The 14890-nt window shown below is 51.1% G+C and overlaps 3 protein-coding genes across 3 annotated transcripts; 1 reads left to right on the top strand and 2 right to left on the bottom strand.

The window, feature by feature from the left end:
* Positions 1–3641: 3641 nt before the first annotated feature.
* BJY04DRAFT_127940 (uncharacterized protein) lies at positions 3642–3962 on the bottom strand. Its single transcript, XM_073708438.1, has one exon. The coding sequence runs from the start codon at positions 3921–3923 to the stop codon at positions 3750–3752; it is 174 nt and encodes a 57-aa protein (XP_073567326.1). The 5' UTR covers positions 3924–3962; the 3' UTR covers positions 3642–3749.
* A 4-nt stretch (positions 3963–3966) lies between these two features.
* On the top strand, positions 3967–6926 carry BJY04DRAFT_198154 (uncharacterized protein). Its single transcript, XM_073712571.1, has 2 exons — positions 3967–6260; positions 6312–6926. The coding sequence occupies exons 1-2, from the start codon at positions 4553–4555 to the stop codon at positions 6500–6502; spliced, it is 1899 nt and encodes a 632-aa protein (XP_073567325.1). The 5' UTR covers positions 3967–4552; the 3' UTR covers positions 6503–6926.
* A 4980-nt stretch (positions 6927–11906) lies between these two features.
* Positions 11907–12533, bottom strand: BJY04DRAFT_198149 (uncharacterized protein). The gene has a single exon (XM_073712570.1). The coding sequence runs from the start codon at positions 12376–12378 to the stop codon at positions 12073–12075; it is 306 nt and encodes a 101-aa protein (XP_073567324.1). The 5' UTR covers positions 12379–12533; the 3' UTR covers positions 11907–12072.
* Positions 12534–14890: the final 2357 nt, after the last annotated feature.

Here is a 14890-nt window from a genome sequence, read left to right as displayed (position 1 = left end):
TCCGCGGAAGCTTCCAATCACCCCCCTCCCCCACTCCATGCTGAGGTCCCTGCAAGCGAAGTCTCGCAGCATCATACCCGAATCATCACACCAACACCAACCACCAATTCACCCACCTCCCGGCAAACCCCTCAAACCCAAGTCCGTCAGGTATCAACATCAACTCCACCAGAATTGCAACCCAAGGCAGGCTTTCGCCTCCCTCTCTCGCCACCCGTAACATCTAACTTGAAAGTCTCTGACAACCCCTTAGGCTAGCACCGCACAGTCACAGCCACCTCCTCACCCTGACCCTCGTCCTCACACGTTAGCATCGTAAATTCACATAATATCGCCACACCTTGTCAAGAAGCCAAAACAGCCTCAGACTTAACTGCGATTGCGCGGATCTCATTGGCCACCCACGTTCAAGAGCAGACCCTGTCCCTGACCTATGGGCGCCAGGGCTCAGACCTCCAGCTTACCTAGGTAGATCCATTTGACAACCGATAATGGAAATGGGAAAAGAAATAATGAATGAGCACACTGCACAGAACAGAGCAAGGGTAAGATAAGCTGATCGGCAGTGCTAGATGCCTGGGGCCGTGGCTGGTGAGGGGTCAAACACCTAATCTCCAGTAATATAACTAGCTATGTAATGTAGACGACAGCTAAGTTAGCCTCAGGCCCCTGGTTTAGTGTATGAACTACGAAGGCAGGCAGACCCTGAATCCGGTTGCCGATCTTAATTGGGTGGGTAGGTATCGCACCAGGGGCCCTAGGATTCAGGTTCAGCTGGAGCTGTCCTGTTAGCTCCGCTTCAGCTTAGTTCTTAGACCTAAATCACGTAGCAATCAGAGGACCTCGGGACAAGAGTGAGGTAAGCGGAGGCCGTGAGAAAAAAAAATAAAAAGGCAGTGCAATGCTAGAGAATGGGGCCGTGGCTGATGAGCGCAGGGCAAGGAAGGGTCTATGAAAGAGCGAGAAAAACTGGAAAGGTGAAAATGACCTCGGAGGAGGTGAGTGAGGTAGGTACGAAGCAGTTAGTACACGACGCTTGTAGCCTCGTTTTGGCTCCGAGGCGTCGCCCGGAGCCCGTCCCCGCGCCTTTTTTCTGTGTCGCGTGTGCCTTGCTCTCAACTTCATGATGATGACATTTTTGACGATGATTTTTTGTCTTTTTTTTCTTTGCTTTTGGAGGATGATTAGACTTGTTGTGGCTGTTTGCTTTGCTAACGTCCAGATAAGATGGTGGCAAGGGTAAAATATGGATATGCATTTGTATCGTGATAGCTATGCGCAAAATAGATCTATGTGTTGTTCATCGCTCGCGCTATGCTAAAAGCTAGGTCAGGTCTTGTCTATCATACATCGTGAAAGGGCAACAGGATTAGAAAATTCTAGAAAAGAGAAATAGCAAGAAACTAAAACATAAGAGATACCGAAAGTTGTGCGGGAGAAGGTGGAAGGGTTAAGGGGGTATATGGTACAGAGTGAAAGGGAAACAGAAATTCCAAATGCAGAGCCATGAAGAAGGTAAAATAACAGGGGCAAAAATCACATATCAAATAATCAGTAAAAGAAAGAGAAGATCGTCAATGAAAGGCTGAGCTCAATGAGAAGAAGAGAATTGAAGAAGAGACCTCAGCGAGCTCAAACGGATAGGAATGGCTGGAGACAGTCCCAGAGGATCAAGAAAAGGATGGACGAGCGCCAAGGGAGAATGATCAGGAAGAGCTGGAAGTTGCCGTTGCTCCAAGTCCCAGCTTCATTGTTGGGGTGGCGAGGCTCATGAATAGGCCGTGCAAGAATAGCACCTGGTGTGGTTGCAGGAGGAGCACTGGCCTTCGGTCAGAGAAGGATTATTATCGTTCTTGCAGCGGCAGCAGGTCCACCATCCAGCCATGCTGGGCCTGGTATACTGAATCAAGGGGCCATTCGCCTGCGTAGAGCGCTGCGATCCGGAGATCTGCATTTCACACTTCGATATAACAGCCATTGTTGCTAACCAAATGTTAGTGGTATGGCGATGGTTGCAACATACAGTTCTACTGGCTTACCTAGCGTGGAACTTTAAGATGACGTCTGAGAGGAGAAGGCGTGCGAAGGGATTGTAAAGCGTCAACGGTTATGGAAGATATATGATATGGACTAGAGCTCGAAACTGCAAGACAAAAAGCGAAGAGCGGAGATGGTAATTATATGCTTTGCACTGGAACTTGAGAGTGAACGATAGTGAAAGCAAAAGCTAAGGAGATCAAGAACTTTATACAGTGAAGACATGATAGACTGCTGCGACAGCTTTGCAACAACCAACAGGGCGTTTTTGGCAGGTGTCAACAAGCGGACCCGCCGAAGCCACTCAGATAACAAGGCGACTATTTGACGAGTAGGATATGTTCCAGCTCAGTCCTGGCAAGGGTATCAAAGGCATTCAGGTGAACCGGGGCTGCGTATGTTGGATTTCGGTCTTCGGGGAAGAGTATGGGCGAAGGTTACCTTCTGGGTTATGGCGGTTGCAAAGCCCACGGTCACCCCGTCCAACCGAATGAGGGCGACATGTCCCAGCAGTTCCCCAATGACACAGCGAGCATCCAGTATGATGGGCCATCTTAGCAAGGAGACGCTGAAGGATCAAACCAAGCAGGCAGCACTTGTGCAATTGCGCGAACGGTAGGTAGGAACCAGGCGAACCCACGGAGTGCGCGATAGAATAGGTTACGCGGTTGGCAAGCCTGAGCCCCTCATATGGGTAAAGACTCAAAGATTCCTTCACCCGTGTGCCTGAGAGTGAGCCCTGGTATAATGATACGACGTTCGCCGAGTGAATGACGTGGGACAGTGAGCGAATTCCGATTTCACGATATATCAATCAAAGTGAAGCGACTGGGGCAAGATGCCATGACGGAAACAATGACTCTAAGGGTTTGCAGCAAGAACGCGAACCCGCCGAGGCCAATCCGACCTTTTGCCAATCTGGTTTTTGCGGTGAGTGACTAGCAAAGCCTGTACAAGGCTCACCCGGTAAACCCGTGACAAGTATCGGCATCGGACGAACGTACGGAGGGCGAGGGCATTAGGGTACTGGATAGCTGAAAGGCAGATTTTCATCACATCGGCCAAGAACAATGAGCATCTTGACAGAAGCTTTGAGGAACCCTCTGGTCATGTTTGACTTCTTTGAAACATGGATGTTTCAAGCTACAATGGGCATGACGTCAGCGGACAAAGGAAGTATCATTATCAGTGACTTGGGATTGATTATGTTCATGTTGAGGCTCATTGCCCGAGCTTGGGGCAAATACAAAGTGTGCCTTGAGTCAGAAGAGGATAGAAAAGACTAACCATCTGGCGCTTCTACCGAGAGAACGCAAACCGGAGTTCTCCGACAAGCAAGAGAGAGTCAAGAGACGGCGCGACACCCCTCTTTGAACGGAATCAAAGGAAGAACGGAGCGCGCTGTCGTTGCTGGCATGCACCCTTATTTTGAGCCGCAATCGGCAACGCAGGTCGACCGCCTCTGCAGCGTAGACTAGCGACCTCGAGTCATGCATGTGCAGAGTATAATGTGCAAAAAAAGATGAATGCACGCCAATGACTGGCTGCTAGCCATGTGGAGAGCCCATTGGGAAACGATCTCACAGAGAGCCACCGCTCGTCAAGTCGGTGAAACTGAGGGTGGCGACCGAGGAGGGGTTAGGAAAAGCCCCATGATCCCCAAAGAGGAGCTAAGGACGGCAATCCGAGTGGTTGGAGCAGGCCACGATGGATTAAGTTTGATCGGGCGTGCAGCGGAAGAAGGATAGATGAAAAGTTAGGTGGGAGGAGGAGAAGCAGAGCAGAACACTGAGCAGTAGATAGGGAGTAGAGGGATTGAGAGTGCGGGGGATAATAACAGCCAAAAGGTAACGTGATTCAATTCCAAGGTCGACCCCCGGCGTCATCCACGGTTCTTCTGTTTTGATTCTCGATCTTCTCTACACAGACTACAACAATAATACTAGTCTAGATATCTAACTAATTGCTTTCAAATCACTGTTCTCGAGACAAATCCCCACTCTATTCCGTCGGGCACTTTCTGTCATTTGATTCGCCCCTCCTGCTGGAGTCGTCGGGCTGTCGTCACCGCCGCTGCTCAACAATCTCAGGCTCCAAGGCTTCCCGTCCCGAGTCATCGGCGTCATCTTCTTCATTCCCTCTCCCTGCCCTCACCGTTTGTCTTCTCATTGGACCCTCTAGAACCGCTCTCCATCCGCTTTACTGTGGCTCTCCAACGGCCCAACCTGCATACAATTGCCGGTTGTCTCGGGCGTTGATATCCACCAAGTTTCAGATCCCCACATCTGGTGGCTTTGGCTTCAGGCTGCTTTTTTTCTTGTCGCAACCCAGAAATCTCATTGCTTTTTCAACCCTTCCAATAATTCTTGGAGAGAAAAGCTTCTTTTCTCCTGCAACCGCCAGAGCGTCGTTGCAACGATATCCCAACCAATTCCTCCTATCCCGCATCTCGCTTTCCAGCTCTTTGCTCACTTCGAGCGCCGCGCCTTGCAGCCACTTGTCTGCCGGACTCGAGATGGGTTCCGCTGCACGCTACCGGCCCATATCACCCAGCAACTCATATACAATCGATCCGATGCGAGCTTCTACAGGCACGGTTCAGCTCAGCTCCTCCTACGATCCCTACGACCCTATGGCTGGCCGCCACGCCTACACTGGCTATCGTTCCGACGTTCCCTACTCGCCCTCTTACGATCCTCGGTACCCCGTCGGACCGCGACTCGAAGCCCACCCAATCTCTAAGCAGACATATCATGACCATGGCAAACCTACCAAGTTGAGGACAGAGTACGCCATTCGACCCAGACAAAGAAGCAGTACCATGTCCGCGACAGACTCCCACGGCAGACTCGATATACCCTCTCCGCTCTCTCGAGGCTCGCCTGTGGTATTGTCTGATTATGGCCGGTCTCCCAGCCCTCTCAGCCCTCTCAAAGACCGGGACGGCTACCTCATGCCTGCTTCTCGTAAACACCATAGGCGCCATCGCCACTCTTCGTCATTCGACTACTCGAGCGATACCGGCCGGGGGTCAAACACTCGGGTGCCCTATGGTGCATACCCAGCGTACGAACACAGGAGACGTTACCCTCAGTCCGGAGGTCTTCGGAAAGGCCAAGACATTGACGATTACGATGCCTATTCCTACACCAACCCGCGCGAGCAGTTTGAGAAAGAGGCAGTCGCCAAGTTGCAGTACCACCGGAATGCTAGGAAAGACCGACCTTTGAGCCTTACTGGTGTTGATGGTCGTCACCTCCTAGCAAAAAAGGATCCGCGAGCGCAGGGACCGCCACCAACACATCGAGGATTTGAAAAGCTGGATCGCGATGGGTTACGCCGGTCGACACATGGCTACGGAAATAGTGAGCTTGACCTAGCGGGTGTGCGACAGCATTCATCACCACGCTCAATCACTCTTCACCAGGACCATGATGAGGGTTACTCTTCGCACAGAGACGATTACAACGACACCCGTCTGATCCACCGCGAGCACAAACGACCCGATGGTGACGCTCGCAACCGTGAGTCTCACGATAGCCATGTGAGGAAGCCCTCCAACAAGCTATCTCCACCGTCCGTCTCTAGCAGTGGCCTGGGGACAGCCGTTCTAGCCAGCGGGTACACAGACGACCTCGACTACGATCTCACCTCTCGTTCCGATCGCCATCGCAGCCGCGACAAAGTGCATCGTGAGCACAGCCGGTCTAGGCGGCGCTCAAGGCGGCGCGTTGAGAGTGATTCCGACGCATACACGTCGGATGACGACCTCAAGAAATATCGACGGGAGCCGTCGGTCCGCCCAAAGGTGAACGGACTTGACAGTTCGAAAGAAAACGACCAGCCGCACCGTCACCGATCTCGCTCGCGGCACCACGACCAGTCTTCGCCAAAGGAGAAGCCATCGGATAGTCAAAAGAAGATCGAATCTGGCCAGAAGGAGCCTGATGCACCGCCTAAGGGGATTCTGAAGCCACCGCGCGACAAATTCCCCGAAGAGCCGAACCCTGTTCGAGAAGGCGTCGCGCCACTCAAAGACGCCCACAAGAAGGGCATCCCGCCTGGGGCGCGATGGACGAAGATTGACCGTCGCCTTGTCAATCCGGCCGCACTCGAGGCGGGCCAGGAGCGATTCGAAGAGCGACCGGAATATGTGATTGTTTTGCGTGTCTTGTCAAAGGAAGAAATCCAAAACTACGCCGTCAAAACACAGGAAATCAGAGGTACGCTCATCGCACTACATATGTTTAGGGGTACATGCTAACAAGAACCAGACTCCAAATATCAAGACTACATCAAGGAACGCCGGCGACGACGAGAAGAAGATCGCCGTCGCGGCCGAGCGGTCGATGACTTCTCCAGCGACGACGAGGAGGAAGACGATGACTCCCCCCTGGCGATCGAAGGACCTGGCGAGTCGCGATCCGCGCAGAAGAATCCAGGCACCACTGCACGGCCAACGTAGCTAGCTGTCAAACATGCTTCTGACACTTGGAACGCATGAAGCATGAGGCAGAGGCAGAGGCAGGAGCAGCCATGGGCATAAGCATGAACGCATTGGGGCTGGAGTATGTTTGTTTTTGTTACCAATGTTTGCTATCGAGGATATTGAGTTTAGCGCCAGCAATCAAGCAGTACTGTACAAATTCCCACCTCTTTCCAAGCAGCCACGTACCAGTCGTGGTCACCACGTACGTACACTGAGAGAGAAATGAGAAAAGAGACCACCTCAAATCCAATTCCTCCTGTCTCCTTCCCTTCCCTTCCTGTCCTCGTCTCACCCCATGACCACATCCCTCAAGTCCTCACTGTAACTCTACCCAAGAGCAACACCATCGGGCGCCGTAGAATTTTCCCTCCCATCCATGGTTACACAGTACAACACAACACACAGCACATAGAACACAGCACAACAGCCCGAGTCCCCATCCCATCCCATCCCATCCCATCCCATGACCATGACCATGACCATGACCACGCCTCCACATCTCCACCCAATACCCAGTGGACATCTGAGTCCCACCTCACCTCACCTCACCTATGACAGAAGAGCCGTGATATGTACGCTGACCTCAGTCAGTGCAGGTTAGCTACTCTGTACAACCTCCGTCCAGCCAGCCAGCCAGCCTTGCCTTGCCTATCTCTTGGTCGACGGTCGGGCAGGTGAGGTCACGTAAGTAAGGCAAAGGCAAGGCAAGGCGTGTCCATCTCTTGCTGCTCCAGAAGCAGAAAGTGGCATATGGCGCTGTAGTGTACCTTGTAGGGTGTATGTTGTATGTACAGTGGCCGTTTTGCTTTTGGTGGTTGGGATTGGAATAGGTATGTATATGTGCTATGTACTATGTTCTATGTACTATGTGCTATAGGGGTAGTTACGCAGACCGTTGGGGCTAGAGATTTGTACATATGTTGTGTGTTGGAAATGGGATATAGGATTAGGATATAGGACATAGGGGCATGACATTGAAGAGGGATGGGGAGGGGAATGGGAATGATACTGGGAGACCGGGCTGGAGTGGCGTAAGAGACTTGGAAGGGGATTAGAGGAGAGGAGAGAGATCATTCAGTGACTTACAGCGCGCCTAACTGGCACTCGTTGACGCTTACGCTGGGACTGAAACTGAAACTGGAGTTGCATGATTACAGAGTACGGCGAGCGAGCGGCGTAGGGTCTTCTCTCTCCTGAAGCCGACAGCTGGCACCGGTTTCGACGACGTATGTACTTACTCCGTACTGAAGGGGAAGAATAGCAACGACAAAGAAGGGAAAAGGAGAAAACCTAGAGACGAGGCTGAAATACGTCTACCCAATACCGGCGCCCCCAGTGGCGGAGCTTACTTTCCTTCCTCCTGGTCTGTACCTCAATGTCGGGGAAAAGGAGGTTGTTTGTGCCGATATATGTAAGTATGCATTGCTTATTGCTTTTGCTGGCGCGCCTTATGGCATATGCGACTGCCGACCTAGGACGCCGAATTTCTTTCATAGGAAGATACGAGTGGGTAAAGAGGCCAGATTGCGGAAGTTTGATGGTCTCGCGCGAGGCTCTGATTATCGTAGATGTGTAAGATGGCGTAGGTGTCTGCCCAGATAGGTATGTCGTCGATGAGACAATTCTATCGAAAAGGGACTGCCGGATGATGACGGCGTTTGTCTCTCACTTCGCGGAGCAGGTATATTAAACCTCACTCATTAATAATAGTTATGAAGTATACTGAGCCTGTCTCATCGATATCTCTATCATAGCGGTGCCATCTCATATCATGAAAGCATTAAATCGCTCATCCCATGTGGTAACTGGAGCAGGTAAATGAAGAAATATATATCTGCCTCCTTCGGTGCGCATGCATAAGCTAAGCGCCTCCTGACCCAACTATAACTCATCGATGAGCCGGTGCAGAAGAACAGGGAATCAGCGGGAAGACGTGCATTAGACGGAAGACCAGGGGATGGATCCCTTGAGTTTGTTCGCCCTGTCAGGACTTGAGACTGAGAGTCGAGACTCAAGCGCCTAATACGATTGATAGTCATCACCGCTGGTGCATTGCTGACTGATAGATACAATTACCGACTGCTTTCTTTGTCGGAATGTTTACTTTTTTTCAGACACCTGTAGCGGTTGAATCTGATGGATCGTGGTGGGTGAATGACATGTGCATTGTCTCGAGTGAGCACTGAGTGGTTGGCAACAATGCGATTCTTGTTCCTTCCGATTAGGAGGGTTATAGTAGGCCAGTACTATAGTGACTTCGACAGACGATTGATGGCCGAGCCAGCTCGGTAATTTGGGAGGCGTATTTCGTGCCTGTGCCTTTGCTGAAATCTCGAGACGATGACGGTCGGTTGAGGTGGCTGGTCTCAGACTGCGCCCAATCACCGTTCCTTGTTTAGAGAAACGATGAGCATGCTAACGAGTAATAATGGCCGGAAGAGTGAGTGAGTCGCTTGTCGGGCTTCTCAAAAGTACAAGACTCGAGCGTCCGAGTCGCTTGTCGAGGGGTCAAAGGTACTGCTCTGTTAAATGAGGTGGTGATAAGCCAATCCAGGCCGTGTCGATATCAGGAGACAGCGCTTTTGCAAGGCGACCGGCCAGCGCTAAAGTCGCCTCGAAGCATTGTACAGCTCACATTCCTGAAGTGGATGTTTGTCGGTGAAATAATTAAAGCTTTCCTTTGATGTTTGAAGAAGGCTGGATAATATTTCCCAGAGCACCTCAGCGAAACAAGCCAGAAACTCTCCCCTGCCGTTTCATCCTCGGAACTGATTTCCTGCAGCGGGCCCGGCATTGTTTCTCATCTCAGTAGGAATCGCCAGTAATTAGGTTCGGGCATCTCAAGCGAGGCCACAACAAAGTAATGATGAACACGGCAACCTAGGCATTCGCCTAGCTCACAGAACGTTTGATTGAAGCTCGACCTAGGCCCTCGGGCGTGCTCCGAAGTAGTCGCACGAAGGACAAAATGGGTCTGGTGACTCTGGTCCATTCTCACAGAGTCTCTTGTTCCCTTCAGGTCCCACCTTCTATACTGCCGATAATCACCCGCTTAGAGTGCGAGTGTCAGTGCGCGGAGATTTCCCAACAGGTCTTCGTTCCTGGGCCTGAAGCGGCGCCTAACATACTGATCCTTGCAAGTGAAAGTGAGTTAATTTGATTAACGGGCAGTCCAGAATCTCTGTTGATCCTTCCGGTCTGGAGCTGGTGCTCAAGCGCGGAGATGTTCAGTCAACCTTCTTTAGCAGCTCTAACCTAGGCTTGAAAGATGAGAGTCTGAGACTTGGTGAGAATCCGGATGGTGGGGCCGCAGTCCGTCGCCGAGCGGTTGGCTTCGAATGTCCACCTGTCCACTGCTAGCCTGCTAGGGCTCGGTTCACATGTTCTGCTAAATCATGACCAGCTGAGTGCTGGTTCCTCCGTCCTTCGGTTGATTTTGATCCTGGTTCCTGAGAGCCAAGTGAGAACCGAGACTCCAAATTCGAAAGTCTACGAAGTACTCCATCATGGGGGGATCAATTGGGTAATGATCGGGGAGGCTCCATCCCGGCTTCCTTGGCTCAACGCCTCTTCCGCTGGCCGTTCGGAGCAATTTGGAGGGAAAGCTGCCTCCATTTATTCAATCTCTCAGCCGGGGGTTTATATCACAAAGAAGTCTTGGTCGAGATATGTCGGTTGGTAGAGAGTGACCGGCTTGGATCATGGAACACTGAAAGCCCGTCGAAGTAACAGGCTCATACCAAGAGGCTCTGGTGACTGAAAGCGTATTTGCTCCGGACCCATAGTGCCATACTTTGGCTCAATCTGACTCCGTGCGGAGATTTCCTCCCCTCTTCTATTTTAGTTAATTCTCACAGTCTTGGCGGCATAAGGTCTGGTTTATTGGCTTCAGGCTGGCAATGACAATCACGATTTAGATGTCTCGATAATGGGATCTATACAAGTAAAAATTCAGACTATTGGTATGCCACGAGGCCGGAAATTCAGAACGAGGCCGAGGCTCTCAAGCTGCTTCCGAGTATGCTCGGCTAGCGAATAACTAGAGAGGACATCTCGGCACTGGCAGAATTGCTGTGCAGCTGCGGCAATGCGGCATTTCCACCTTTCTCAGGATCCGGCGCTCACTCATTGCTTGTTGTAAAATCGCCGTAGAGTTTTGACGGACGAATCCTCTGCTAATCATTGAACCGATGAAGAGATTTGCAATTGCTAATTTCAAATCAGCGTCCAAGGCAACCCGATGACAAATTGCAAGACTGCGAATGAGGGCATCTCAAGCAGAGTGATAGCCAAGTGGCCAAGAAAGATCAAGATTCTTGATGCTGGCCACCCCGTGTCCGAGAGTGCTCCGGAGAATAGTACACCATCGTGGTTATCTGGAAGAGGGCATGATCTAGAACAGAAGGCATCCCAGAAAAGTCCGTTTTTATCCACGACACTGACAGGACGGACGATTGGACCCACAGGGCAATATTACGGAGTAAACGACCGTTAGGTTCAAGGTCGATGAGGGAACGACGAGAATGACACTTGGTAGGTGACCTTTGTGGGTTATCCTAGACGGTAACCATGACAAAAACACAAGTCATCGGCCTGTTCCGCTCATCGCGGCTTCGTATTATTGTTGAGGCTAGAAATTATTCCGGCTGTGCCACACTGTCACTCGAGATGAGAAGCTCTCCCCTCGGATGATTGCCCAGGAGCGAAGCTCTTGAGAATCAGGATGACGCTTTTCGAGTCTCAAAGGTGGAGCTCGACTGCGGGGCATAAAGGATTGCACATCGAGAAGAGCTGAAGGGAGCACATCGATTGGCTGGCGAATTGGTGATATGCCGAAAGTAGTATAGGGCACGAGAGACATATGAGGGCTCGGCAGGAATTCAAAGCATTAATATGGGCTGTTATGATGATCGAATCGTGAACAGACGGATATAAATGGAAATCATTATAATATTCCATCGGAATTGGGAGCATTTTATCCGATCATAACTGATATCTCTGGTGGAGCGCGAGGTTTTGCTGCAATTCCGAGGAATGGAAGAGGTCTCGAATGCTAAGGTAGTAGGATGCAAGCTTGAATCTTGACAGACGATCTAAGTGCTGAACCCATGTCAATCCCAAACAGCGTGTGAGGAGCGGATCTTCCTTTGGAGGCTTTGCTGTGACCAGGGTCGAACGAGGCCATCCAGACTGCCAGTTCTCTCAAGAACGGGTCCTGGGTTTCCTGGGCTTGCTGGGCTCTCGGTAAGTGAGCGGTTGATGTGCATGAGACCCCCCAGCTGCCGATCTCTCCTGAAACACTCTGGTCTCAGTCTAGCAAAGTTAAAAAGTACAAAGACTACCTAGGTAGCCGGAACTTTTTGTTGTTGCAGCCTTCGATGGCTGTTGCCCTCTTTGTCCGTCTGTGTCCCTCCTCCGTGCTTGCTTGAGGAACTAGAAGCATGATTCACCTCCGAAGGGGCTTCTAGCCGACTGAATATCTTTTCGGATCTGTCCTCGCTATTCGTGAGCTCTGTTCTGAGGAATGGTAGCCATAATTCTCCTTGTCAGCAACGCTGCAGCAGGGAACGATTGGTGAGCGTGGTTTCTGCAGGTTTCTGCCACAGAAAGAAAGTCCAATCAGGGCTTTCGTCAGAGAAGTTATTGAAGCTGTCAATCGCATGGAGATGCGGTCTTGCAGGCTTCATCCATGCTCCCCTTGCAAGATTCCTACGGGGTCTGATAGGCAGGCAAGGATAGCGACTTCCTCTTTGAGTTGCCATCCATAGCAGCGGACGACATGACAGAGACGTAGCATAGCCGGGTACTATGAAGTACACATACCATAGAAATCTGTCCTTGTCGCAGTCCATTCACGCTTTGGAGCTCCCTTAACCATTAAAAGCGACTGCCGTGGTAATTTTGGTAATTTTTTGCCAGCCTCATGAACCGTGCTTCAATACTTGCGGCACTTATGCAGTCAATCCTGTAAAGGGTACCCGCCCGAGTTTGATAGAGCTATTGTACCCTCGTTGTCAGATGCTCTCGACATCGAGCGAGCTCAATGGAAAAGTCCCGACGGGCGGCGGGTGACCGGGGGGGTGCGGAACGGCCTCGACACCCTGCATCAGATCACATTGACTGTGCCAATCCCATCACTTGCAGTGATCCGTTCTGACACTAAGCGCTGCTAGCTCGCAGCTGGGGGGCCTTCGATTACGACAGCCCACTAGCCTTGTTCTGGAAAAACACTCGAGACACACAGCTGGATGGCTCGAACTCCCACGCCGAGCCATTTCGGCAGGAGCAATGCTCATCGAAACCGTTGTTGTTTAAAAAGAAATCAAGGCCACCAAGGAAATGAACCTGTCAGAGAGATCAATCGGGGATAGCCTAAGAAACATAGACATCCCGGTGATGAGGCGAGGTAACCTCAACCCCTCCTAGCAAGACAGATTATCGATGACGTCCAATCAGGGCTGACCAGGAGAGCTTGATGTCGCACAGGCTTGCCTGTCATTTATGGCCTTGGGATTCATTTCGCGGTCCTCTGCCCGTTGGAAACGGAAGAAACAGTGGTTCCTATCCCTGATAGGCTCTCTGGGCCTTCAAAGATACCTTTCATTAAGAAATCTGGGTTTTTGCTGAAGACTTCACATGGAAAGATCGCATGAGGGCGAGGAACTAATCCAGAAAGGGGGATGGACTGTGTTGACACAGACAGCGTTACCTTGTGTGGCTGGGCCTGGGACAATCTTATCATCTAAGAAAAGTGAAAGTTCGAAAGGCTGAAAGACCGCTGTGATTTTTGCTTTGTTGAGCGTTGGTGCCAAGGCTTGCTAACTGCTGGAGGTAAGACTCTGCGGGGGCTGACAATGGATCTTGAATGCTGAAACTTGACAAGCTGGTGATTCAGTGAAAGTAGCCTGGAGTAGCACTCACTGACTACTACTCCGTACTGTCCGTTGTTGTTTACCTAAGGACGAGACCCGATCCTGAAGCTCAAAGGGTGATGATGGAATCTGGATGGATGGTCATGTTGGAATCCAGCGGGAGGCAGCAGGAGCAGGTCGGGAGACTTGGTGTTGAGTGTTACACAGGCTGAGTCGAGATCCAATCTGTCCTCCATGGCTCCTTTTTTTTCTCTCTCACTTCCTTCTCTCCCTACCTCTTCCTCTTCTAGGTCCTAGAGATTCTGTCCTGTTGAATCCCGGTGTTTCTGAGGCAGCATAAACAAGCAGGATTGTCTTCTTGCCTCTTGCCGGAGGCCGTTAGAGCGTTTCGAGTTAATTCAAGATGCGGCCAAGGAGCAATGGCCGTGATTGGAATGGGGAGGGTGGCATCATCATCTCCAGCTCACCAATCGATTAATCGAGGGACCTGGGACTCGATGGGGCTGGCTTTCTGGCCCTCGTTCGGTCTCTTATGATTCGATGGAGGCCTTCGGGAGGGGTGGATTTGGCGTCCTGGCGCCGGTGGGAACCAGGCTGACGGCAGCAAGTCAGATCGGCTGCTTGCCATACCGGGCTATAACAAGATCGAGTTAAGTCTGGCTAGTTTGTTAATTGACTTTGGACTAACTATGGGAGAGAAGGCAAAGAACTTGAAAAGACCTCGCGAAGAAGCAGGAAAAAAAAAGCAAAGCGACAAGAGGGCATTACGTATTGCGGGTCCGCTCCTCTCGTACAAGTTTCCTTGCAAGTTAGTTGCTCATCGGCCCATCAGTCCACCTCTATGTTGTTGGATCTTCTGAAGCAGAAGCAATCGAGGACGATGGGAGCGGTAAAATACTCCGCAGGCGGCAGCTGGCTGTCAGGGCGTGATTGCTTTGGCACGAACGAAGGGGCCAATGCCGCTCCTGATCCGCAACAAGAGTCAAGACTACTCGCTCTTCTTTTTCTCTCCTTGATAGGAACTCGTGAGTCGAACTGGCCTAGCGCATCGTACCTGACTCGACAGTCAAGCTTGAATGCAACCAGATCAACAATTGACAGCCGTCTTTATTTCTTCGAATGGGGCTGTTTTGGACGGCCCCAGGCTGTTACCCACTTGTGTAGTGCCTAGGTAATCCTCCCGGCGCCAATCTTCGATATTCCAGACCATCCTCCCCTCCCTCCTCTTCTCTCCGAGGCATCGATGCGATTGCAGTGGATCCGAACATATCGGGAATGCTGTCAATGGAGGAATCTATACTGACAAAAATAAATCAGACTTGAGAGGCTTAGAGATAGAACATGCACAACAAGTTGAGAACCGCCTCGCTGCTGATAACTAGTCAAGTCGTGGTCTAAGATTAACGTTACCTCGCTGCACCCTCTCTCGCACAGCGTATATTAGCGTGTATTATAACTCTTCGAGTCATATTTATGTGCACTGTGGATGATA

The sequence above is a fragment of the Aspergillus karnatakaensis genome (genome assembly GCF_047715665.1).
Source record: "Aspergillus karnatakaensis strain CBS 102800 unplaced genomic scaffold BJY04scaffold_55, whole genome shotgun sequence".
Classification (NCBI taxonomy): domain Eukaryota; kingdom Fungi; phylum Ascomycota; class Eurotiomycetes; order Eurotiales; family Aspergillaceae; genus Aspergillus; species Aspergillus karnatakaensis.
This window is presented reverse-complemented; position numbering and strand designations above follow the sequence as displayed.

Excerpts from the sequence above, each read along its gene's own strand:
- BJY04DRAFT_127940 (XM_073708438.1), bottom strand. The coding sequence starts at position 3,923 with ATGACGCCGGGGGTCGACCTTGGAATTGAATCACGTTACCTTTTGGCT.
- BJY04DRAFT_198154 (XM_073712571.1), top strand. The coding sequence starts at position 4,553 with ATGGGTTCCGCTGCACGCTACCGGCCCATATCACCCAGCAACTCATAT. Across the intron at positions 6,261-6,311 it reads CAAAACACAGGAAATCAGAG|ACTCCAAATATCAAGACTAC; the intron begins GTACGCTCATCG and ends AACAAGAACCAG.
- BJY04DRAFT_198149 (XM_073712570.1), bottom strand. The coding sequence starts at position 12,378 with ATGGACTGCGACAAGGACAGATTTCTATGGTATGTGTACTTCATAGTA.